The 19,033-nt window shown below is 42.1% G+C and overlaps 2 protein-coding genes across 22 annotated transcripts in view; one reads left to right on the top strand and one right to left on the bottom strand.

The window, feature by feature from the left end:
- TRIP12 (thyroid hormone receptor interactor 12) overlaps window positions 1-18,802 on the bottom strand; it is a 149,834-nt gene extending 131,032 nt beyond the window's left edge. For 15 of the 21 annotated variants that reach the window (XM_067740290.1, XM_067740298.1, XM_067740300.1 and 12 more), the window contains exon 1: window positions 17,423-17,988. The gene's annotated coding sequence lies outside the window, so the exon portion shown is untranslated. Of the gene's footprint in view, window positions 1-16,803; window positions 16,961-17,095; window positions 17,118-17,422; window positions 17,998-18,427; window positions 18,561-18,698 lie in introns of those variants that run through there. The other 6 variants (XM_067740292.1, XM_067740291.1, XM_067740295.1 and 3 more) reach the window with 6 other exon arrangements.
- Window positions 18,012-19,033, top strand: part of FBXO36 (F-box protein 36) — a 98,443-nt gene continuing 97,421 nt past the window's right edge. The window contains exon 1 of the mRNA XM_067740315.1: window positions 18,012-18,154. Coding sequence (XP_067596416.1) covers window positions 18,059-18,154 — 96 coding nt within the window. The 5' untranslated portion in view covers window positions 18,012-18,058. The remainder of the gene's footprint in view (window positions 18,155-19,033) is intronic.

Below are 19,033 nucleotides of genomic sequence, written 5' to 3'. Positions count from 1 at the left end.
ATTCTTTCAGCACTTTCATTAATCAGGTTTGCTGCATTTTAAGTCAACCCATTTTAAAAAGGGGGAAAAAAACGCCTGTTGAAGAGAAAGCAGATTGCTTTAAGGTTAAAGGGGGGGTGGGGGGTAAATGTTAACTCCAGGGAGATTTAGATTAATGTCCTTAGACTACAATTATTTACAGAGAATAATTTTCTTTTTATTTCTCCTATACTAATTTTTAAAAATATCTCTGCTCCTGGTTTACAAACCATCTGAGATATACCCACACTTCTAAAACTGCAAGGTGGGGAACCACATGAACACAAGTCATTTTACAACCTTCCATTAAGGGAAAAAAAAAATCTCATTTGCATAGCACTTCATAGCAGTGACTTTACATAAATGATATCACTTTTAAGCCTTTACATCAGGTGCACGTGTTTTGGGGGACGGAGGGGAGAATTAGAGGACATCCAGGCCCAGTCTTGTTAGCTGATATATGGGAGTGCTGGGTCTTATTCAGCTACTCATTTACTTAACAAATATTTATTGACTACCCTACTTCACAGGTTTTAGGCCTTGGGAGAAAGGGGTAAACAAAACAGTCTCTCCCCTCTCAGAACTGATATCCTACTAGGGAAGGCAGGCAAACAGCAAACAAGATAGTACTGTGAGAAAATTAAGCACTCAGGAGAATAAAGGAGGAGACTACAGTCAGGAAAAGGAAGACAGTGTTCCCGACCCAAACCCCATGCGACCCACCTCTCCTCCCTGCTCAAAGAACCCTTCCTTACATGGGGTACAAACCCTTTCACCTCCAAGGAAGTAAGCTACTCCCCTGGTCCTAGAGGATGAGTCATGATTTGTATTTTCCTCAAACTGCAAGATTAGCACCTTGGAAGCAATTTAGACCAGAGGTTCATAATCAGGAGTTCACAAGCGTGGATTGAAAAAAATAATTTCACTATAACCTCTAACTGAAAACCTTTTCCTTCTATCATGAACAGGCAACAAACCACAATATTACTGGCAGTACCTTTGACTTTGCACTAAGAGAAGTCACAGATATTATCATATCACATTACAATTGTTGCAGATACCTCAAAATATCATTTACACTCATCACTACTTTGAACAGCTGCTAGATCATGTTATTGAAAGGGCTAATAAAGAAACATATTACTATACTACAAGAAGCTAGTTTAACAGTTTGAGAGCCAGATTTTAACATTCTGACATATTTGAGTTTTGTCTTAAGCCTTCATTTTATGAGTTTAAAAATATTACTTTGAGGAGTCCATAGCCTCAGATTGCTAAAGGGTCCTCATCACAAAGAAGGTTAAGAATCCTCCATCTTAAAAGGTCATAACCAGGAATTTTAAGCAAAGTAGAGAATAGAAAATAGCAGCATGTGTAATGGTTAAGTGTCAACTGTGAAACTTATTTCAGTTACATACATGTATCTACATATACACTGGTGATGCAAAGTAAGGCATTTATCATGGACTGCAGATCAAAAGAATTTTTAAAAGGCAGTGGTCTAAACCTACCTTTGTACAAAAATACCATTACATTTCTATATTTGCCAGAGGTGTGGCCTAGTTCTCCCCAGTAAGAGGTATGGTGAGGTATGCTAATCATCCTCTACGAACACTTTTGCTTTCTGTATAATAAAAAACCCAAAAAACCTCATCTTTTCCTTCCTGCCTCCAATATGAGATGGACACAATGACTTCAAGCCATGACAGTTATCTGGTGTCCAAGAGAACCACCTGCTAAGGAAGGCAGAGCAGAAAAACACACAGAGCCTGGTCCTTGCTGGAACCACTGTACAGCTGAACCATGCTGTATGAGGAAAAATGAACCCCAGTCTGTTTAAGACACTGTTAGTCATGTTTTCTAGTACTTGCAGGTGAAATGTTCCTATCTGATAAATGAATTACTATGAATAGGGTGACCAAGTAAGGTCTCTTTGAGGGGTAACATCTGAGCCAAGACCTCATGCATGAGGCAACAAACAGCCAGGTAAGATCTAGAAGAGCATTGCAGGCCAACAAGAAAAGCCAGTAAAAGGTGAAAGAAGTAGGAGATGACGTCAAAGAGGTGGGCAAGAGCCAGCCCACGCAGGACCCTGAAAGTCATAAGGAGCCTTCCAACTCTTCCCACGGACTGCCACAGCACACACACGTCTCACATACATACGAGAACATTTCCCAAGTTAATACAAAACACAAGGGAGGAAGACACCCCATTTAAAAAATTGGCTTTAGATACAAAACTATTCCTTGTAACAGTTTTTAAAAAATCTAACAAAGGACTAGAAGATTGGATAAATTATGGTTAAGTCAAATAAATACAAAGCAAACTAATGAACTCATAATGAAATAGGAAAATGTTCATCATAATAGCATGGGGGAAACATAATATGGACCCGTTTTTATTAAAACAAAAGCTAGAAGAAAATACAAAAATGTTTATATAAGATGGTAAGATTATGTATGGTGCTTAATTTTCTTATATTTTTCTTTATTCAGATTTTAACTATCACTTTGTACTTTATAATGAGAAACACATGCCTCAAAAATTCTGAGTTTTTAAAAGTTGCTCACTAAATGTAATGTAATGTGGCAACCTGGATGGGATCCTGGAACAGAAAGACATTAGGTAAAAACTAAGAAGTCCAGGGCTTTCCTGGTGGTGCAGTGGTTAAGAATCCACCTGCCAATGCAGGGGACATGGGTTCGAGCCCTGGTCCGGGAAGATCCTACATGCCTCGGAGCAACTAAGCCCGGGCGCCACAACTACTGAGCCTGCGCTCTAGAGCCCGTCAGCCACAACTACTGAAGCCCGCGTGCCTAGAGCCCGTGCTCCCAACAAGAAAAGCCACCGCAATGAGAAGCCTGCGCACCGCAACAGAGTAGCCTCCGCTCTCAGCAACTAGAGAGAACCGCGTGCAGCAGCGAAGACCCAATGCAGCCAAAAATTAAATAAATGAATAAATAAATTTATAAAAAAAGAAAACTAAGCAAGTCCAAATAAAATATAAGTAGTAATAATGTATCAGTATTGGCTCATTAGTTGAGTCAAATATATCACAGTAATGGAAGATCTTAAAAATCTGGGTGAGGAGTATAGGGTAACCATCTTCGCAACTTTTCTGTAAATTTGAAACTATTGTAAACTTAGAAGTTTATTTTTTTAAATATTTAAGTCCTCTTACCTAAGACTCTTCAAGCAGGCAAGTACAGATAGTAGGAGCCATTACTAAGGAATGGTAGGCAAAGGGAAAGACATTTAGGAATTCAGGAAATTTAGGATTAAAATTAGTAACTTTAGGCATTTAGGAAGAGAAGATATGACAAGAAAGTTAAGGGCAAAAGGTTTTGCATATGTCTGCCTGGTATACAACAGGCCCTTACCTACTTCAGATAAAGGTACTTACTTTTTTTTTTTTTTTTTTACTATTATCAGAAGCCAGAGGTTTAAAGTATCTGTTTTAAAAAGGCCTTACTGATCCCCTCAACTAAAAAGAAAAGTACTGAAATACCTTTGAGCTACAAGAATTATCACTCTTAAAACCACGTGACACAAGCCCTCACTCTCAACTTACCCACTTAATACACAATTCTAGCAAGTAGTTTTGCAACTCAACACTATAAAGCTAGAGAGTAGGGTCTAAACATATCCAAGCCCACCGACTAGTAAGGACGGGGAAGCGGAGCAGCACTCATTGAGCAAAGCAATGCAAGTAAGTCCCTTAAAAAGCAGGGTATTTAGGAATGTCCAACTGCCAATGAGGACCTTAAGACTCTGTATAATAATGTTCACCAATGATGGCCAAGAGTCAGGACCAAGACATTCCAGCGCATTCACAGCGCTATGAAAAGTGAATAAGCACTGGTAAAGAGCCACATGAAAAAAAAAAAGTGTTTACCACATTGACCTTTTTTCAGTAGATTTTATCACAACTATTTCTTTAAAAAAAAAAAATTTTTGATTAAAAAGTTTGAAAACAAATTTATCTTCTAAAAACAACAATAAAACCTTGAACTTGAGAGTGGATAAAGGGAATATGGGATACTCCTTATACTACTTTTATAACATTTTTATAAACCTGTGAACCTAGATCAAAAGAAGAAACTGGGTGCTTCCCTGGTGGTGCAGTGGTTGACAGTCTGCCTGCCGATACAGGGGACGTGGGTTCATGCCCCGGTCCGGGAGGATCCCACATGCCACGGAGCGGCTGGGCCCGTGAGCCATGGCCGCTGAGCCTGCAAGTCCGGAGCCTGTGCTCCGCAACGGGAAAGGCCACAACAGTGAGAAGCCCGCGTACCGCAAAAAAGAAGAAGAAACTGCCCCCCAAAAAGCTTTTCAAAACACTTAATGTAATACCAGGTCAGGGATATTTTTCCTTCAATCTTTAAAGTTTCATCTTAACTATTAAATGTACTCAACACCAAAATTATAACATCTTAAAAATAATAAATTCACACTGTCAACTTTATACATTAATACAACTGCGGGAAAAAGTCATCATTTAAAAGAAATATTAGAATAAAAGCTACTATTAAATTCCTCCTAGGAGCCAATATCCTAATCAAAAAAATGTAACATAGCTACTTAACTGTGAACTAGGCAGTGTGCTTAATACTTCACTTTCATTAAAAACTCAAAGAAGGGACTTCCCTGGTGGTCCAGTGGTTAAGAATCCACCTTCCAATGCAGGGGACGTGGGTTCAATCCCTGGTGGGGGAACTAAGGTCCCACATGCCGTGAGTCAACTAAGCCCGCGTGCTACAACTAAAGAGCCCGCATGCCACAACTATTGAGCCCATGCACTGCAACTAGAGACAAGCCTGTGTGCCACAACGAAAAGATCCCGCGTGCCACAATGAAGACATGATGCAGCCAAAAATAAATAAATAAATATTTAAAAAACCTCAAAGAAATCCTGTAAATTATGTATTTTCTATAATTTACACATTAAGCAACTTGCCCAAGGTCAAACAACTAGGAAACTAGAACCCAAGTCCATCTTGTTGCAGAGTCTACCAACACTCTCAATTGATCTCCTCCTTCAAAGCCTAAAACTCTGTCACTCAAGTAATTCCAAGATGATTCAGAGAAATCCATCTTCTCTTCTCAAACCTGTTGTTTTAGATAGGCTATCAATAAAGGAAAGGAAAATAAAAATGCTTCCGCTCAAAAAGAATGGTTACTGACAACAGTTAACACACTGAGCACTTATCCTGTACCAGGCACTGTTCTAAAAGTTTTACGTATTAACTAATTTAATCCTCACAACAAACCTATTATTATTATTCCCATTTTACAGGTGGGGAAACTGAAGACAAAATGAAGTGACTTACCGCAGGTCACACTGCTAATAGCATTAGAGCCAAAATTTAAGTTGAATCCCAATCTTTTTTTAAAAAAAATAAATTTATTTATTTATTTTTGGCTACATTGGGTCTTGGTCGCCGCGCACGGGCTTCCTCTAGTTGCAGCACGCGGGCTTTCTCTAGTTGCGGCGAGCAGGGGCTACCCTTCGTTGCAGTGCGCAGGCTTCTCATTGTGGTGGCTTCTCTTGTTGTGGAGCACAGGCTCTAGGCACGCGGGCTTCAGGAATTGTGGAACGCGGGCTCAACAGTTGTGGCTCGCGGGCTCTAGAGCGCAGGCTCAGTAGTTGTGGCACACGGGCTTAGTAGCTCTGAGGCATGTGGAATCTTTCCAGACCAGGGCTCGAACCCGTGTCCCCTGCATTGGCAGGCGGATTCTTAACCACTGCGCCACCAGGGAAGTCCTGAATCCCAATCTTTGCTCTCAACCACTTACCCTAAAGTCCTTTATCACTTAGACATTATCATGCAATCTTTGAAACATATAGTGTTTTAAATTCCTATGAACAAAGTAAACAGTGGCAAGTAATATTCTGGAACAGAGGTTGGCAAATTACAGCCCACAGGCCAAATCTGGCCAACCACTTCACTTTGTAAAGTTTCAGGAGAACAGGGTCAATGGCTGCTTTCACCCTACAAGAGCTGACCTGCAAGGCCAAAAACATTCACCATCTGGCGCCTTGCAAAAAACGTTTCCTGACCCCTGTTCTGAAAGATGATATTGTGTAAACCCTCCCCTAAGTAGTCAAATTAACATACATTTTTTTCTTTATCACTATAAATAAAAATAGCAGCAGCTACTATTTATCAAGTATATACTATTTATGTAAGATCCTAACAGCAACCCATTTTATACCCGAGTAAACTAAGCCTCAGAGAGTTTAAATGACTTGCCCAAGATCACACAGCTGGCATATGGGGACCTTGTTTAAACAGTGTCTAGCCTCAAAGCCCATATTCTTTCTAAATGACACTTCCTTCAAAATATATAAACGTGCGTAGCCATGGAAAAACAAAATTTTCTATGAAAACTGATTAAAATTACATGATAAAAATGCCAACTTTAAGGAGAAATGTTCATGTAAATGTATACACAGATACTGAGTCACACTTCCATCTTATTTTCTATTATATTTATATTTTTGCTGTTATTCCAATTGGCGTTATAACCCAGGGATACTCAAAGCATAGGAAGAATATGGCTATCTTCCTTATGTAAAGATATGGGACAAAGAAGTCATTAAAATAAACACAGAATGCAGAATATATTTACTTAGCACAGTTAACTCTCCTCTGCCACTTCTGAAAATTTATATCTTCTTCTGATACAGACTCATTCGCCCTCATTACACTCCTTGTCTAGAATGTCCGACTCTTCAGTTCACCCACTCACCTATCCATCTCCACCCCACCCCACCCCCGGAGACTCTGTTAACCCATGTAAAATACCATTGTACCAAGGAAAGAATTCAATAGAGGTTAGTTGCTGTAGCTTTTATTCATGAAGCCTTACTATTATTATGCCATTAATCTCCCATACCACTGGACTGATTTATATCACTACGGACTATACTAAACATACTTACAGCGAAAGTCACATCACAAGGGTAATGAAACGAGGAACTGAATTCAGAATTCTATGTGGGCAAGTATACATGGATGCAGATAACACGACTATTCTGAGAAATATCTTGGTAATATTTTTACCATATTCTCTATTCCAAACAGCTAGTCACCTGATAAGGCATCTGACTTATGTCTCAGAATTCAGCTTAAGAGTTTTCATGGTTAATTTTGTCCCCAAGTTTACCACCCCCTCCTAATGAGACTATAAACTCAAGGTCAAGGACCACATCTGTATATCTTAACCTATAATAATAGGTTTGAAATAATAAGTGTTCAAAACTACTTATAATAATACATACCACTTGCTTATTATTCACATATATTAATTCCATCTCCACTGCTAACTTCAGACTAACTTCACTGAGAACAGAGATGTCTTAAATGGTTGTTTTTCTAGATTTGAGAGTATTGCTTATTCAAGAAACACCTTTAAAAATCAATGCAGCACTTGCTGAAACCAAGATAATTTCTTCCCTTGTACCATGATGCTAATACCAGCCCTTAAAACAGAAATAATTGCAGAATTTTTTAGAATTATAGTTTTACTAAGTCCTTGGCTTCACATACCTTAAAAACATATGGATTAAGCCATTCCTAATTTTAAAACTCTTAATATGGAAACTTCCCAAATCCTTTACTATATAGCATTATATGTTCAAGTAAACTCAGCAAGTATCCTGAAAAAGTTCTAAGTTTCTCTAAATATAGTAAACTCAAGTTAACTGCACAATTATGAATCCTCTTAATTTTAGTAACAAAAACCAAAGCATTAATATGCTGAATATAAGTAAATGCATGAGTGAAGCAGAAGGCCCAGCCCACAGAAGAGGCAGAAAAGCTGCTATTCCAGCAAACATTAAGTTTACCAAAACCTCAGCTGATGCAAGAAATATAAATTGAATATCACCTAAAACAGGTGCTACAAGGAAGATCCCAAATGATGGTCTGTTATCTCTTCAGTGATTCCTCTCAGTAGTTTGTGTAATGAGAAAGATACCTGGGAAAAAAATGGCGTGGCCTAATATCCAGGCAGCTGAAAAGTAATACTAGCTGGTTAGAAGAGGCAGAAGCAGATTATCTTACAGTGCCACACCAAAGGCTGAAATTCCCCAAGTCTTACCTCATAGCAGTAACTGGAAGGGCAAAACTTGTCAAAAGGCAGGGTGAAGAGGAGATGAACTCTGCAATTAAAAGTCTAGTTTTCTGACAGAAGTATTTTGAGGCCAAAATGTGAAAATCAATACTAAAATTCCTAATGACAGTTGAGAAATAATTAGCAAACAGGTCTGATCACGAAGTTAAGAACTACGGAATCTTCTCAAAAACGAGCCTAGTGGGCTTCCCTGGTGGCGCAGTGGTTGAGAGTCCGCCTGCCGATGCAGGGGACACGGGTTCGTGCCCCGGTCCGGGAAGATCCCACATGCTGCGGAGTGGCTAGGCCCGTGAGCCATAGCTGCTGAGCCTGCGCGTCCCGCAACGGGAGAGGCCACAACAGTGAGATGCCGCGTACAGGAAAAAAACAAAAACAAAAACAAAAAACCGAGCCTAATTTTTGCCATCTACTGAGAGAAGGGCCCAAATACTTTTTGATCTGAGATGGAAGGGCAGACATCAGGTCTAATTTCCTCTGGAGACTAACCCACCCGCTTTCCCTAGGTGGGCAGAAGAAATGGAAATACATGCTTGATAAAGGAAAAAACTAGGAAGCTGCATGACTGTCTTGCAGAAAAATAAGCACTACTGCCTGTTGCAGCAGTAAAATACAGAGACTTCACAAATGTTTTTATTCTGAAGTCCACAAAACCCCACAAATTTTGTACTATACAGCCTTAACGTATTATTTTACATCATAAACTTGCACTAACAGCTAGCATCTCTGCTATCCCCACATAAGGAAAAATCAAGTTAATTCAAACTACAGACAGCAGTCTACAAGAACATACTAGAAACAAAAGCTGCTAAAGAAAGCTAAATATTATGGCTATCAGACCCCCAAATAAAATATTCTCTTTGGCTTTATTTTCCCTTCAGCCACATGTAACCTGATTTCCCATGTTTGAAATCCTGTTGTACGTACTTTTTTAAAAGTAAAAGGGGTAACAAATAGTCTACTGTGACATAAACCAGAGTGCGAGGTAAATATTTTATTAAAATATTTAACTTGATTAATATTAATTTGCACCTTTTGAAAAATACGTAAAAACTTAAACCACAATTTGCTTTTGTTTTAAACATTTTTTAGTGCATTAGATACTAAGCAAAAGGTTTTCCTATAAATACGACTTGACAAATAACTGAGTAACTCACAAAAAACATGTATTAATTCTTAAACAGTACTGACTTTTTTAAAATCTCTGAATAAACAATAGTTGAATGAGTTAAGGGAATGATTGCCAGCTTCCACTAAAGGAAGAATTCTGTGACTGAACAGAGGGGCAGTGGGAGTCGACACTTAACCAGCTCCTGCCTACAGAACAAAACTTTTTAAACTATTAAGCAGGGAAACTGAACAAGAAGTAAGTTTGACCTCCACTGCTTTTATTGCCCCAAAACTTACCACAAAGACCCTTATATACAGTCCTAGAAAGGGAAGCAATTTCATAAAAAGATAAATAAGATCTAAAAGCACATTTAGTTTTCTTTTCAGTTCATTTACAAATTAAATATCTTTTCATGTTGTCACTGCCTATTCATGTATCTACCGTAACTTCAACACGTCTATTTAAATCGAATTTCTTAATCTCCCATTTAAGAACCTCAATAATCTCAGCCCAAATTTCCTGTTATTTCATAAATGTGGACCCTCTACTCCAGAGGGCCATTAGACCCTCACCACAGCTACTCCTTTAAGCTCCCAGTCCTTTCTACACCTATCCGAACAATCAGGGCCAGCTCAAGCCCCTCCTCTCTCCATAAATTCTTCCTCAATAACTTCAGTCTCTCTCTAAACTTCTGAGTATTCACTGTATAAAACTCAACTTTGTACTTAAAAACAAATATGCACAATGTTATATTCTTTTGACATAATTTGAATTTATCTGCAATATTAGTACATTTTGAAATAAGAGATCTCATTTTATAAGTCTCTTATTTCTCCTCAGCACTCTCCAAAAGGGTAAGCCTTATATGGAACCAGAAATGCACATGCATTCGTTACTGATGAAATATGTGTACAATGAAGGCACTTCCAACAATTTATTCAGTACAGCCAAAAAAGCATGCCCTAATTCATCTGTTTCTTAAATTAGACTCTCATATCAGGTTTTCTAAATGCAGAAAACTTGCATTTAGAATATCTACAGAATACTTCTCTATGCTAATTATACATAGTTATCAAGTCAGTTTAAGAATAAAAGTGATTATCAACTAAATGAAACATAATGAAACTCAAAGGACAAAAACTAAGTCATTTTTTATTCTTCCCAGCACAGTCCTGTGGTGCACAGTAAGCACTCGATAAAAACTTGTAATGATATAAACAAACTTTCATCTACTAATGAACATAATCCCCAAATGCTAAACCTGGAGTAACCAAGTCACTCAAACAGTCCAGTGCCTTAACAATCCCTTAAGTACCTGATTTTAATGAGCCTAATTCTGAAAATTTTATATTCTAGGATCCTACACTCAGCTACCAAGCCCTGAAAAACTAAAATAAGCCAGTTGAGGGAATTCCCTGGCAGTCCAGTGGTTAGGACTGTGCACTTTCACTGCTGAGGGCCCGGGGTTCGATCCCTGGTTGGGGAACTAAGATCCTGCAAGCTGCCAAAAAATAAAATAAAATAAAATAAGCAAGTTCACAGTAAACTGTGTCAATACTTCACTATTATTTCACAATATAGTTTCTCAGTGTGTCACCAAAATGAACTCTACCACTGCCACCTACCATGTACAATACATTATGTTGGAGCCTTGTGCCAGCCTCTGTGAGGAGAGAAGAATGGGACCTCTACCCCCAAGCAGCCAAAGATATCATAAGAAAGATGTAAACAACTAATAAGACAGACTGTGAAAGCCATAACTGAAACAAATAAAATGTTGCAGAAGGGAGAAGGGGAGAAGAGAGTGAAGACTGAAAATCTTACAGGAGCTACTGAAAGAGAGTTAAGGGTGTTTGGGATTGACATACATACACTAATATGTATAAAATGGATAACTAATAAGAACCTGCTGTATAAATAAATAAGTAAAATTAAATTTAAAAAAAAAAGAAAGTTAAGGGTGTACATGTAGCTACAAAAGGTACAAGATGGGGGAGGGGTGACAACCCAGGTAGACAGACAATCAAAGTCAAGGCAAGAATGAAGTTCCTGGGTGTGTTCAGAGAGGAACAAACAGCCCAATCTGACTGCATGCAGCCAAGAGTGCAAAACAGGATTACAAAATACTGGGGCCATAGAAGTTACAGAATTTTCACACATTTGCTGTTTACAAGGCAACTACAAGCACTTGGGTTTTACAAATTTTTTTTAAAAAGGGGGCTGGGGGAGGCCCTCCATATGATCTCCATGAACCTGCTCTCTAAGGACACAAAGCAGCTTAAATTACAACTCAACAGTGAATTACAAATAGGCTATCTGTACAAACTCACTTTGGGTTTCCAGGGCATCACACGTTTACCAGTACGAGGACTTCAAAATGAGTTAATGTGACCTTAAGACGGCACAAGGTACTTATTCAGAACGCTGCCCATGGGTGGAATGAGTAGGAGTTGTGAAGTCAGGGTGGAACTCACTGGTTTTGACAGCCTACAAGTTGATTAAGATACACATTGAAATGCTGTAACTTGAAGTCTTGAAGGCTTGTTGATAGACACTTCAGCTTATAAATAGCATTCAAGAATCCATGTAGGGGTAATAACATATTTATAGAAATAAATACACCCTTTCTAAAAAGAAACAGAGTAAGCTAAAATGATGTATAAAACTCAATTTTGGGACTTCCCTGGTGGCGCAGTTGTTGGGAGTCCTCCTGCCAGTGTGGGGGATGCGGGTTTGGGCCCTGGTTGGGGAGGAGCCCACGTGTCACAGAACAGCTGGGCCCGTGCGCCACAGCTGCTGGGCCTGTGCTCCTAGAGCCCGTGCTCCACAAGAGCAGCCACTGCAATGAGGAGTGGCCCCCGCTCTTCGCAGCTGTAGGGGGCCCGCGTGCAGCGTCAGGGACCCAACGCAGCCAAAAGTAAATAAATAAATCTATTAAAACAAAAAACAAAAACAAAAAATACCCCTCAATTTTATATTTAACACGCACACTGTCTCAAAACATACTTAGCGCTTCATGAAGCATTTAAGAGATCAGCTAGTACATGCAAATAATGGACAACTGAAGAATATGAAATGGCTTGCCCTAATTTTTTTTAATACATATGATTCAAAGTAACTTGCAGTCTCTAAAATATATACCAACAGATTAAGAATAAAACTCCCAAAATCTTGTTAGCATTAATAGTGATCCAAAATGTTTATCAAAACAAATCAAATAGGACATTACATTAAACCATTACAAAATATTTTCACTTTCAGAATCATCTTATTCACACAAGACTTATTCCTTTAATAAACGTTTAAAGAATCTTTATTAAGGGCCAGGCACTGTGCTAGATTCTAGGAATAAAAGAGGAATGACTAACTTCAAGGAATTCATAATCAACTAAGGAATACTATTCTATGCTCAAAACAGTTTCAAGTAGAATACCTACATACATAATATTGATAAAAGTATGTTCTAGGTAGAACAGTGTTAACAAATGAGGAAATGGTCAATGCAGCAATGAACAGTGGAGGAAGGGCTCTGTGTTCCAATCCATCTCTGTAGCCTAATCTCCTGAAGAGTGTTGAGCATTTATATGACAATTAACTCTAGGGTCAGTGGCCATAACCACATATTTCAGGTTAGGCACCTGAAGCTCACAAAGGTTACATTACTTGCCCAAGGTCACAAACATAGAAAAGGCATTGCCAGAACTGGAACCCAAGTCTTTTACCTTCACATCAGATATTCACTTGAACAGTGCTGTTCATTAATGAAAACAGAGTAACAGGCAGCTTTTTTACTCTAGGCCCCTAGAATGACTTTTTATATCAAGCATAACTGCAAAACTGACTATTAACAGCTCCTGCACACTCAAGACAAAACCGGTAAGTCTGAAAAATCGCCAAGATTTTTCTTCTGGCTAATCCAGTTTAATGAAACTACTGAAGAATCAAAACCAAAATCTCTAAGTCCTCAGAGAAAAACTATCGAGCACACTTATCAGTCTACGAAACAACTTCTTTTGCCTATACCCTGAAACTATCAATAAACTGGGATAAAGAACTGCATTTTTAAAAATCCAGGACATCAGCCAAGTTAAGTTTTACTTAAATAAAAGTCAAAAGACTGGTTCGGCATCAGTATGCTTATCTATTTACCATAAATAACAGCAAGCACACACTGTGTACAGAGTAACCTAGCAGACCAGGTCGAGACTGTAAAGAACAATTTGCTAGAGGTTTATGTCTTTAAGAAATCTGCAGCATAGCTGTCTGAACTATACCCAGGCACTAAAAGAAAATACACAAATGTAAAGCTAACACTACATGTTAAGAACTACAAGCACCAAAATTATATAACAACCTACAAATTATATGTCTTATATAATATCCACCAAATTCTTACTCTTCCACCCTACCCAGGCACTCTGATGGCACAGTAGTGAGGAAGATGTCAGAGACTGTGAGCCCTACACCAAACAGCATCCTGAGAAATCTGTTGGGGCCAAGAACCTTTCCAAGCAGGAAGACTGGCTGCATAGCCAGCAAGGCCAGGGTAACATTACTGGTTTGGAGTGGGGAGGAAAATGGGTGTTATTTTCAATCAGGTTTATGAGTATACCTTCAGGCATAACACAATGACATTTAGATAATCCTCGCCCTCAGGAAGCATATAATTCAGTCAGGGGAACAAAAGCAATGCATGTCCACAAACCTAGCACTATAATCACAAAATGAAGCACATATAGATAACAAAGAAATAAAAGGAAAAGATCATGGGGTAGAAACTTTTGAGGAAGTGCTTGTGAGTTGCAGTGAACCTAAAATGATTCAAATGTGGGAAAAGTGCATGTCAGGCTGGCAGTAGCAAGAACCTGAATGAAGACGAAAAGCAACAAGCAGGCTGCTTTTTCAATCTGAGTCCATCAAATTACCTCAGGAAAAAGGCAAAAATAAAGTGGCAATTGGTATCACATTTGCTCACAAAGAACCCCACCCATCCACTTAAAAGAATTAAAAACAAAAAACTCCCCAGATTCCGTAAAGAAAACAGATCAAGATTCAGAAATGTTTTTCCTTAATTGTAGTCTCTGATATTAGAAAGTCAATTTCATAAGAGCCACAAATCAGAATAGGTATAAATTTTGTCCATAATAAAAACACAAAGAAATCTGTCTGAGGTTTCTCTCAACAGAATTAACAATGTTTGGGGAACAAGCATACTGATGCAAAAAAAAAAATTACTGTAACATAAAAATTGGGCCCATGTTCCACTACCAATCTAGCAGAAACTTCAAATTATGAAGTGCTATAAACTTCGTATCTCCAACCTACCTTACGTAGACACCGCCCACCACCACCACTGAGGAAAGTTATCTTTTTGTAATTACCTCAAAATAGATAATGTAATTTTCTAAAGCTAATGACAATTGTCTTTAACTTACTTAGCAGTTTGTAGTTTTTCACAGCCCTTATGTCCACTGGATCTCACAACCAGCTGGTAGGCAAGATAGGGACTACCCACCCCCATTTTACAGATTAAAATAAATGGAGGCCAGATAGGGTCAGAGAATAGCTCAAGGTCACACAGCTACTAACTGGCAGTGTTATGAATTCCCAGGCCAGCATGTGTCTTCTTTGCTAGGATGATGTCCTTAAAATAGGATCATACAACCTTAACCAGATAACAAATGCAGTAAGCTTGAAAGTTAGAATGGAAAAGTAAACATTCCTTCAAATTTACTTTGCTAGGTGAAAGCACTGATTTTACCCTGGCCTAGCATCCCATTCATCTTAAAAATATTTGTTTAGCACCTTCAGGAACTCTAGCTGCCAAAAGCGTTCTAAAACTTTTAGAAAGTAAATGAAAAATAAAACAAAAAGCCTGTTCATGGACACAAATTAAATAAGAAACGTCAGCTGAACAGACTTAAAAACCACTCAAACTCCTGAAAAAACTGGGAAGCGAATGGAAACAATGATAATCTTCATTACAGTTCTTCGATTCTTATGGATATTGGCACATTCACAGAAAGGCAGATGTGGACAAAGTCCACAACCCCCAGCCATGTTAATGTGCTCTATTAAGCTTAAAATAAATGAAATAAAAGCTCCCCAATTTCACAAAGATGACATAAAAGCTGGGGCTGAATGTGGAGCAGGGAGTTTCTAAAACAATTGGAAATTGTGTCTCCTCTAAAATTCACACTTAACACTGATCTCTTCGCATGCTCTAAATATGAAAATAAGCCTCAATAAAACCCTCTGCCATTTATCGTCTCTAAACCTCTGATAATACCACTCCTCAGCTCTAACTGCTCCCCGCCCCACCCCACCCCCCGCCCCGGGTAAATGCGACACACACAGGCCTCATACATAGGCCTCTTGCCTTTTTCTCTAACAACTAGGACCTTTGTTCCGAACGTCGGTTTTTTACCCCACTCAATAGCTCTTTCAACTTTCTACCCCGTATTTTTTTGTTTTGTTTTGCTTTTGGAGAGGAGATTCTGAGCCTCAACTTTCCGGGTCTTTAACAAATGAACTGCCAAAAATAGCTAAAGAGACTGGAGAGGAACAGAAAGTTCAACACACCACGGAAGGGCCTACAAACCAGAGGAAAGCCCGGGGATCGGGTGAACTGGCAGTCCAGGCAAGATCGGGGAAGGCCGACGAGGAAGGGAGGCAGCAGAATAGCAGTGAGACGTCCACTCAGAACAGATCCACGGCGCTATTAAACGTCCTCCCGCCCCACACAGCCCCACGTTCCCACACTGACACTCTCCCCCAGTGACCTAACGAAGCAACTGAACCATAACCACCGCCAGGCAGGGAGCTTAAGCTACACCTCCTCCAAAGTAAAACGGCATTATCAAAAACAAACCAATCTGTCTTAAGGGTTTAGGAGCAGCCCCTTCCGTTCCTTCCTCGCCACACGGGGTAACCAGTTGCCTCCGTCCCCCAGCAGTTGTTCAAATGTCTAAGATACCCCCAGCCCCCCCGCGCCCCACGATGTGCATGTGTTTTTAAATCTTTGGTTTTTTTCCTCCAGCAAATGAAAGATTTCTCTTATTCTGAGAAAAGGAGCAACACGAAGAAAGAACAGGATTGGGAATTTTACCACCTTCGTTATCTGAACTCCCCTCTAACTTGTTTCAGAACTAGAAACCCACTCACTATGCAGGAGGATGGAGGAGAGAGGGAGGGTGAACCAAATGGACAAACGTTATAATAGGTTTTATGTAATCCACATATAAATAAATTAATCGCCTGACTCGCTTTGAATGCTAATACGACTGGAGCGACAACTGGTCCACCTCCCTCCCACAGGTCCTGACCCCCTCCCCCCCAATTTCCACGCTGATCTATTTGGAAGGATGCTCTGCTCCTCTCGGCCAAGTTTCTCGGCCTCTTTCACGCCCCCCTGCATCCTCTCTCGGCGTCATCCTCCCTCAGCCTCAACTTCCCACGGCTGAAGCAACTGCTCAGCGCAGACCCCGTCTCCGGCCTCGCCCGCCCTCAACCGTCCCCCTCGGCAGGAAACCCCTTACTGCGGTCTAAAGTCACTCCGGCCTCTCCCTCCTCTGACCCTTGCTTCCCACAACTGTTGTCACACGAGCGGCTCCCTAGTTTCCATTTCCGGGCCGTCCCCGGCCCAGGAGCCTCCCCTCTCCCGGTTTCCGGGCCCCCCATCCCATTTCCGGGGAACCCTTGCCGTATTCACACCCCCCACCTGCACTTCCGGCCCCCCACTTTCTCTCTTCCTAGACGCCCTCCCAGCTCCAAAGCCCACTTCCGGCCCCCCCGACCCCCGCTGGGCTCCCCCAGACCCGCACGCCTTACCCCGGTTCCGTGTAGGGCCCTCCTCATGGCGGGGGGCCGGAGGGGGCACCCAGCGACCCCCCCGCTCCCGCCCGGTCCCGGTCCCTCCCAGCCGCGGTCTCCCTCGAGCGCCTAGCCCGTAAACCCCCAGCCCGGTCCTTCCACGGCCCAGCCGCCGCTGCCGCCGCCGCCGGGAACAGGCCGAGCAGGGGCCGAATCGCGGCGATGACACAACCGAGCTTCCTGGGACTTTCTGTTCCAGCTCCCCCCCCCACTACCCCCCCAACCCCTCAGCACAACCCCCTCCCCCAGGCCTGGCCCCGCCGCTCGGAACTGCGCCCCAATTACCTAGTTGGGCCCCAAAGTCTCCGGTCCGGACTCGGTGGCGCGGCAGTAACTTCCACTCGCTCCCCCCACCCCCCCCGGCGGCGGCGGCGGCGGCGGCTCCTCGGGTCCCTTCAATTATCAGCTGAGCCGCAGCACCGCGGCCGGCGTGCGCCTCCGTCCGCACCGCCTCCCTCCCCGCCCGTTCCAACACCCTCCGGGAACTACTTTTCCCTTCGAATCAGCCGGACAGGCTCGGCCGCGGGACAGGCCCCGCTGCCTACTCGCAGCCCATCACATCGCCCCTCCCTCCCCCAACGCCCGGCTCGACTTCCCCAGCGGCCTGCGATCTCCTCCCTATCCCTTCGAGGGACCAGGAAGGGGAATGTGGTGCTTCGCTTGGTATCCCTCCGCCGGGGTCACCCCCTCCCCTCGGTGGTAGCAGGAACTAATTCCCCTTCGGGTCACCCGGGACCTCAAGGTGGAATTTCACGGCTCAGAGTTCCCTCTAACCCCTGGAAGAGGGAACAATCACCCCAAGTTAGAAACACCCCGCCAAGTCAAAAGTAGGGTTCGATTTAAACCAGGGCTCTTGCCCCATGACCCCAATCAGGCCCCGCCCCTTCCTGGTTGTCTTAGCGACGGTGGTGGCGTCCCAAGATGGCGTCGTGGCTGCCGGAGACTCTGTTCGAAATTGTAGGACAAGGCCCGGCGCCGAGTAAAGACTATTACCAGTTATTGGTCACCCGGTCCCAGGCAAGTGCGAACCGCGGTTACCCTCTTTAGTAACTCTCTTCCCGCCCCGGTGGAGCCCGGAACGCGAGCCGCGCTAGGCCGAGAGCGGCTGTGGCCAGCCGGAAGCGCCGGGTCCCTGCTTCGAGCCGGGAGATTTCCCTCGTCACCTCGGCCTCCTCTGCGGGCCCGGCGGCCCGCGTGTCCCTTCCCAACCCCAGCCCGGCTCGTACCCGGAGAGCCTTCTTGGCCTCCTCACAACGCCGCCCGCTCCCTTCTGTCACCCCGGGTTCCTACCCGCAGAGTTCCCTCCGCGCGGAAAGAAAAACAGGCGTCCCTGGCTTGCGTGCAGCCTCACCTCAGCGTGGGAAGGAGGGAAAGAAAGACTCAGCCAAGTGTCCCAAGGAGGAGCCGGCAGGGGAGGAGAGAAAAGGAAGATCTCTTTTCCAGGGGAGGGTTTAATTATGGGGGATTTTTCACGTCTTATTGTGGTCTTTACGTGTACCAAGGCCACATCAAAACTTCCTTATTTCTAGTAGGGATTGATCGTTGAGAGCTTACTCCTTACCTTTTCGGAGCCCCTTCTATCCCACTGAAAGTGTGCGGGGAGTGGTACAAAAATGTTTCAGCTGCTCTGCGCGTCAGCCCCACCCATTATGACATCTGCTTCACAACAATAAGACCGAGGATTATGTTATCGCTCAAGTAACTATCGGCCTATTTTTATGACTACTTTAGCTGTTTAAGGTGGGCTTTGTGGATGATTTATTGTGCCCATGAAATGATCGAGTTAAATGGGTCCTCCACTCGGAACTCGTTTCTAATTCCTCGCTGAGCTTACACCTGTCACCGAGATATTCGTGCACCTTGCACTTTCAAAAATGGTATTTCTAAAAAATGAAA

The sequence above is a fragment of the Pseudorca crassidens genome, chromosome 6, assembly GCF_039906515.1.
Source record: "Pseudorca crassidens isolate mPseCra1 chromosome 6, mPseCra1.hap1, whole genome shotgun sequence".
Classification (NCBI taxonomy): Eukaryota; Metazoa; Chordata; class Mammalia; order Artiodactyla; family Delphinidae; genus Pseudorca; species Pseudorca crassidens.
This window is presented reverse-complemented; position numbering and strand designations above follow the sequence as displayed.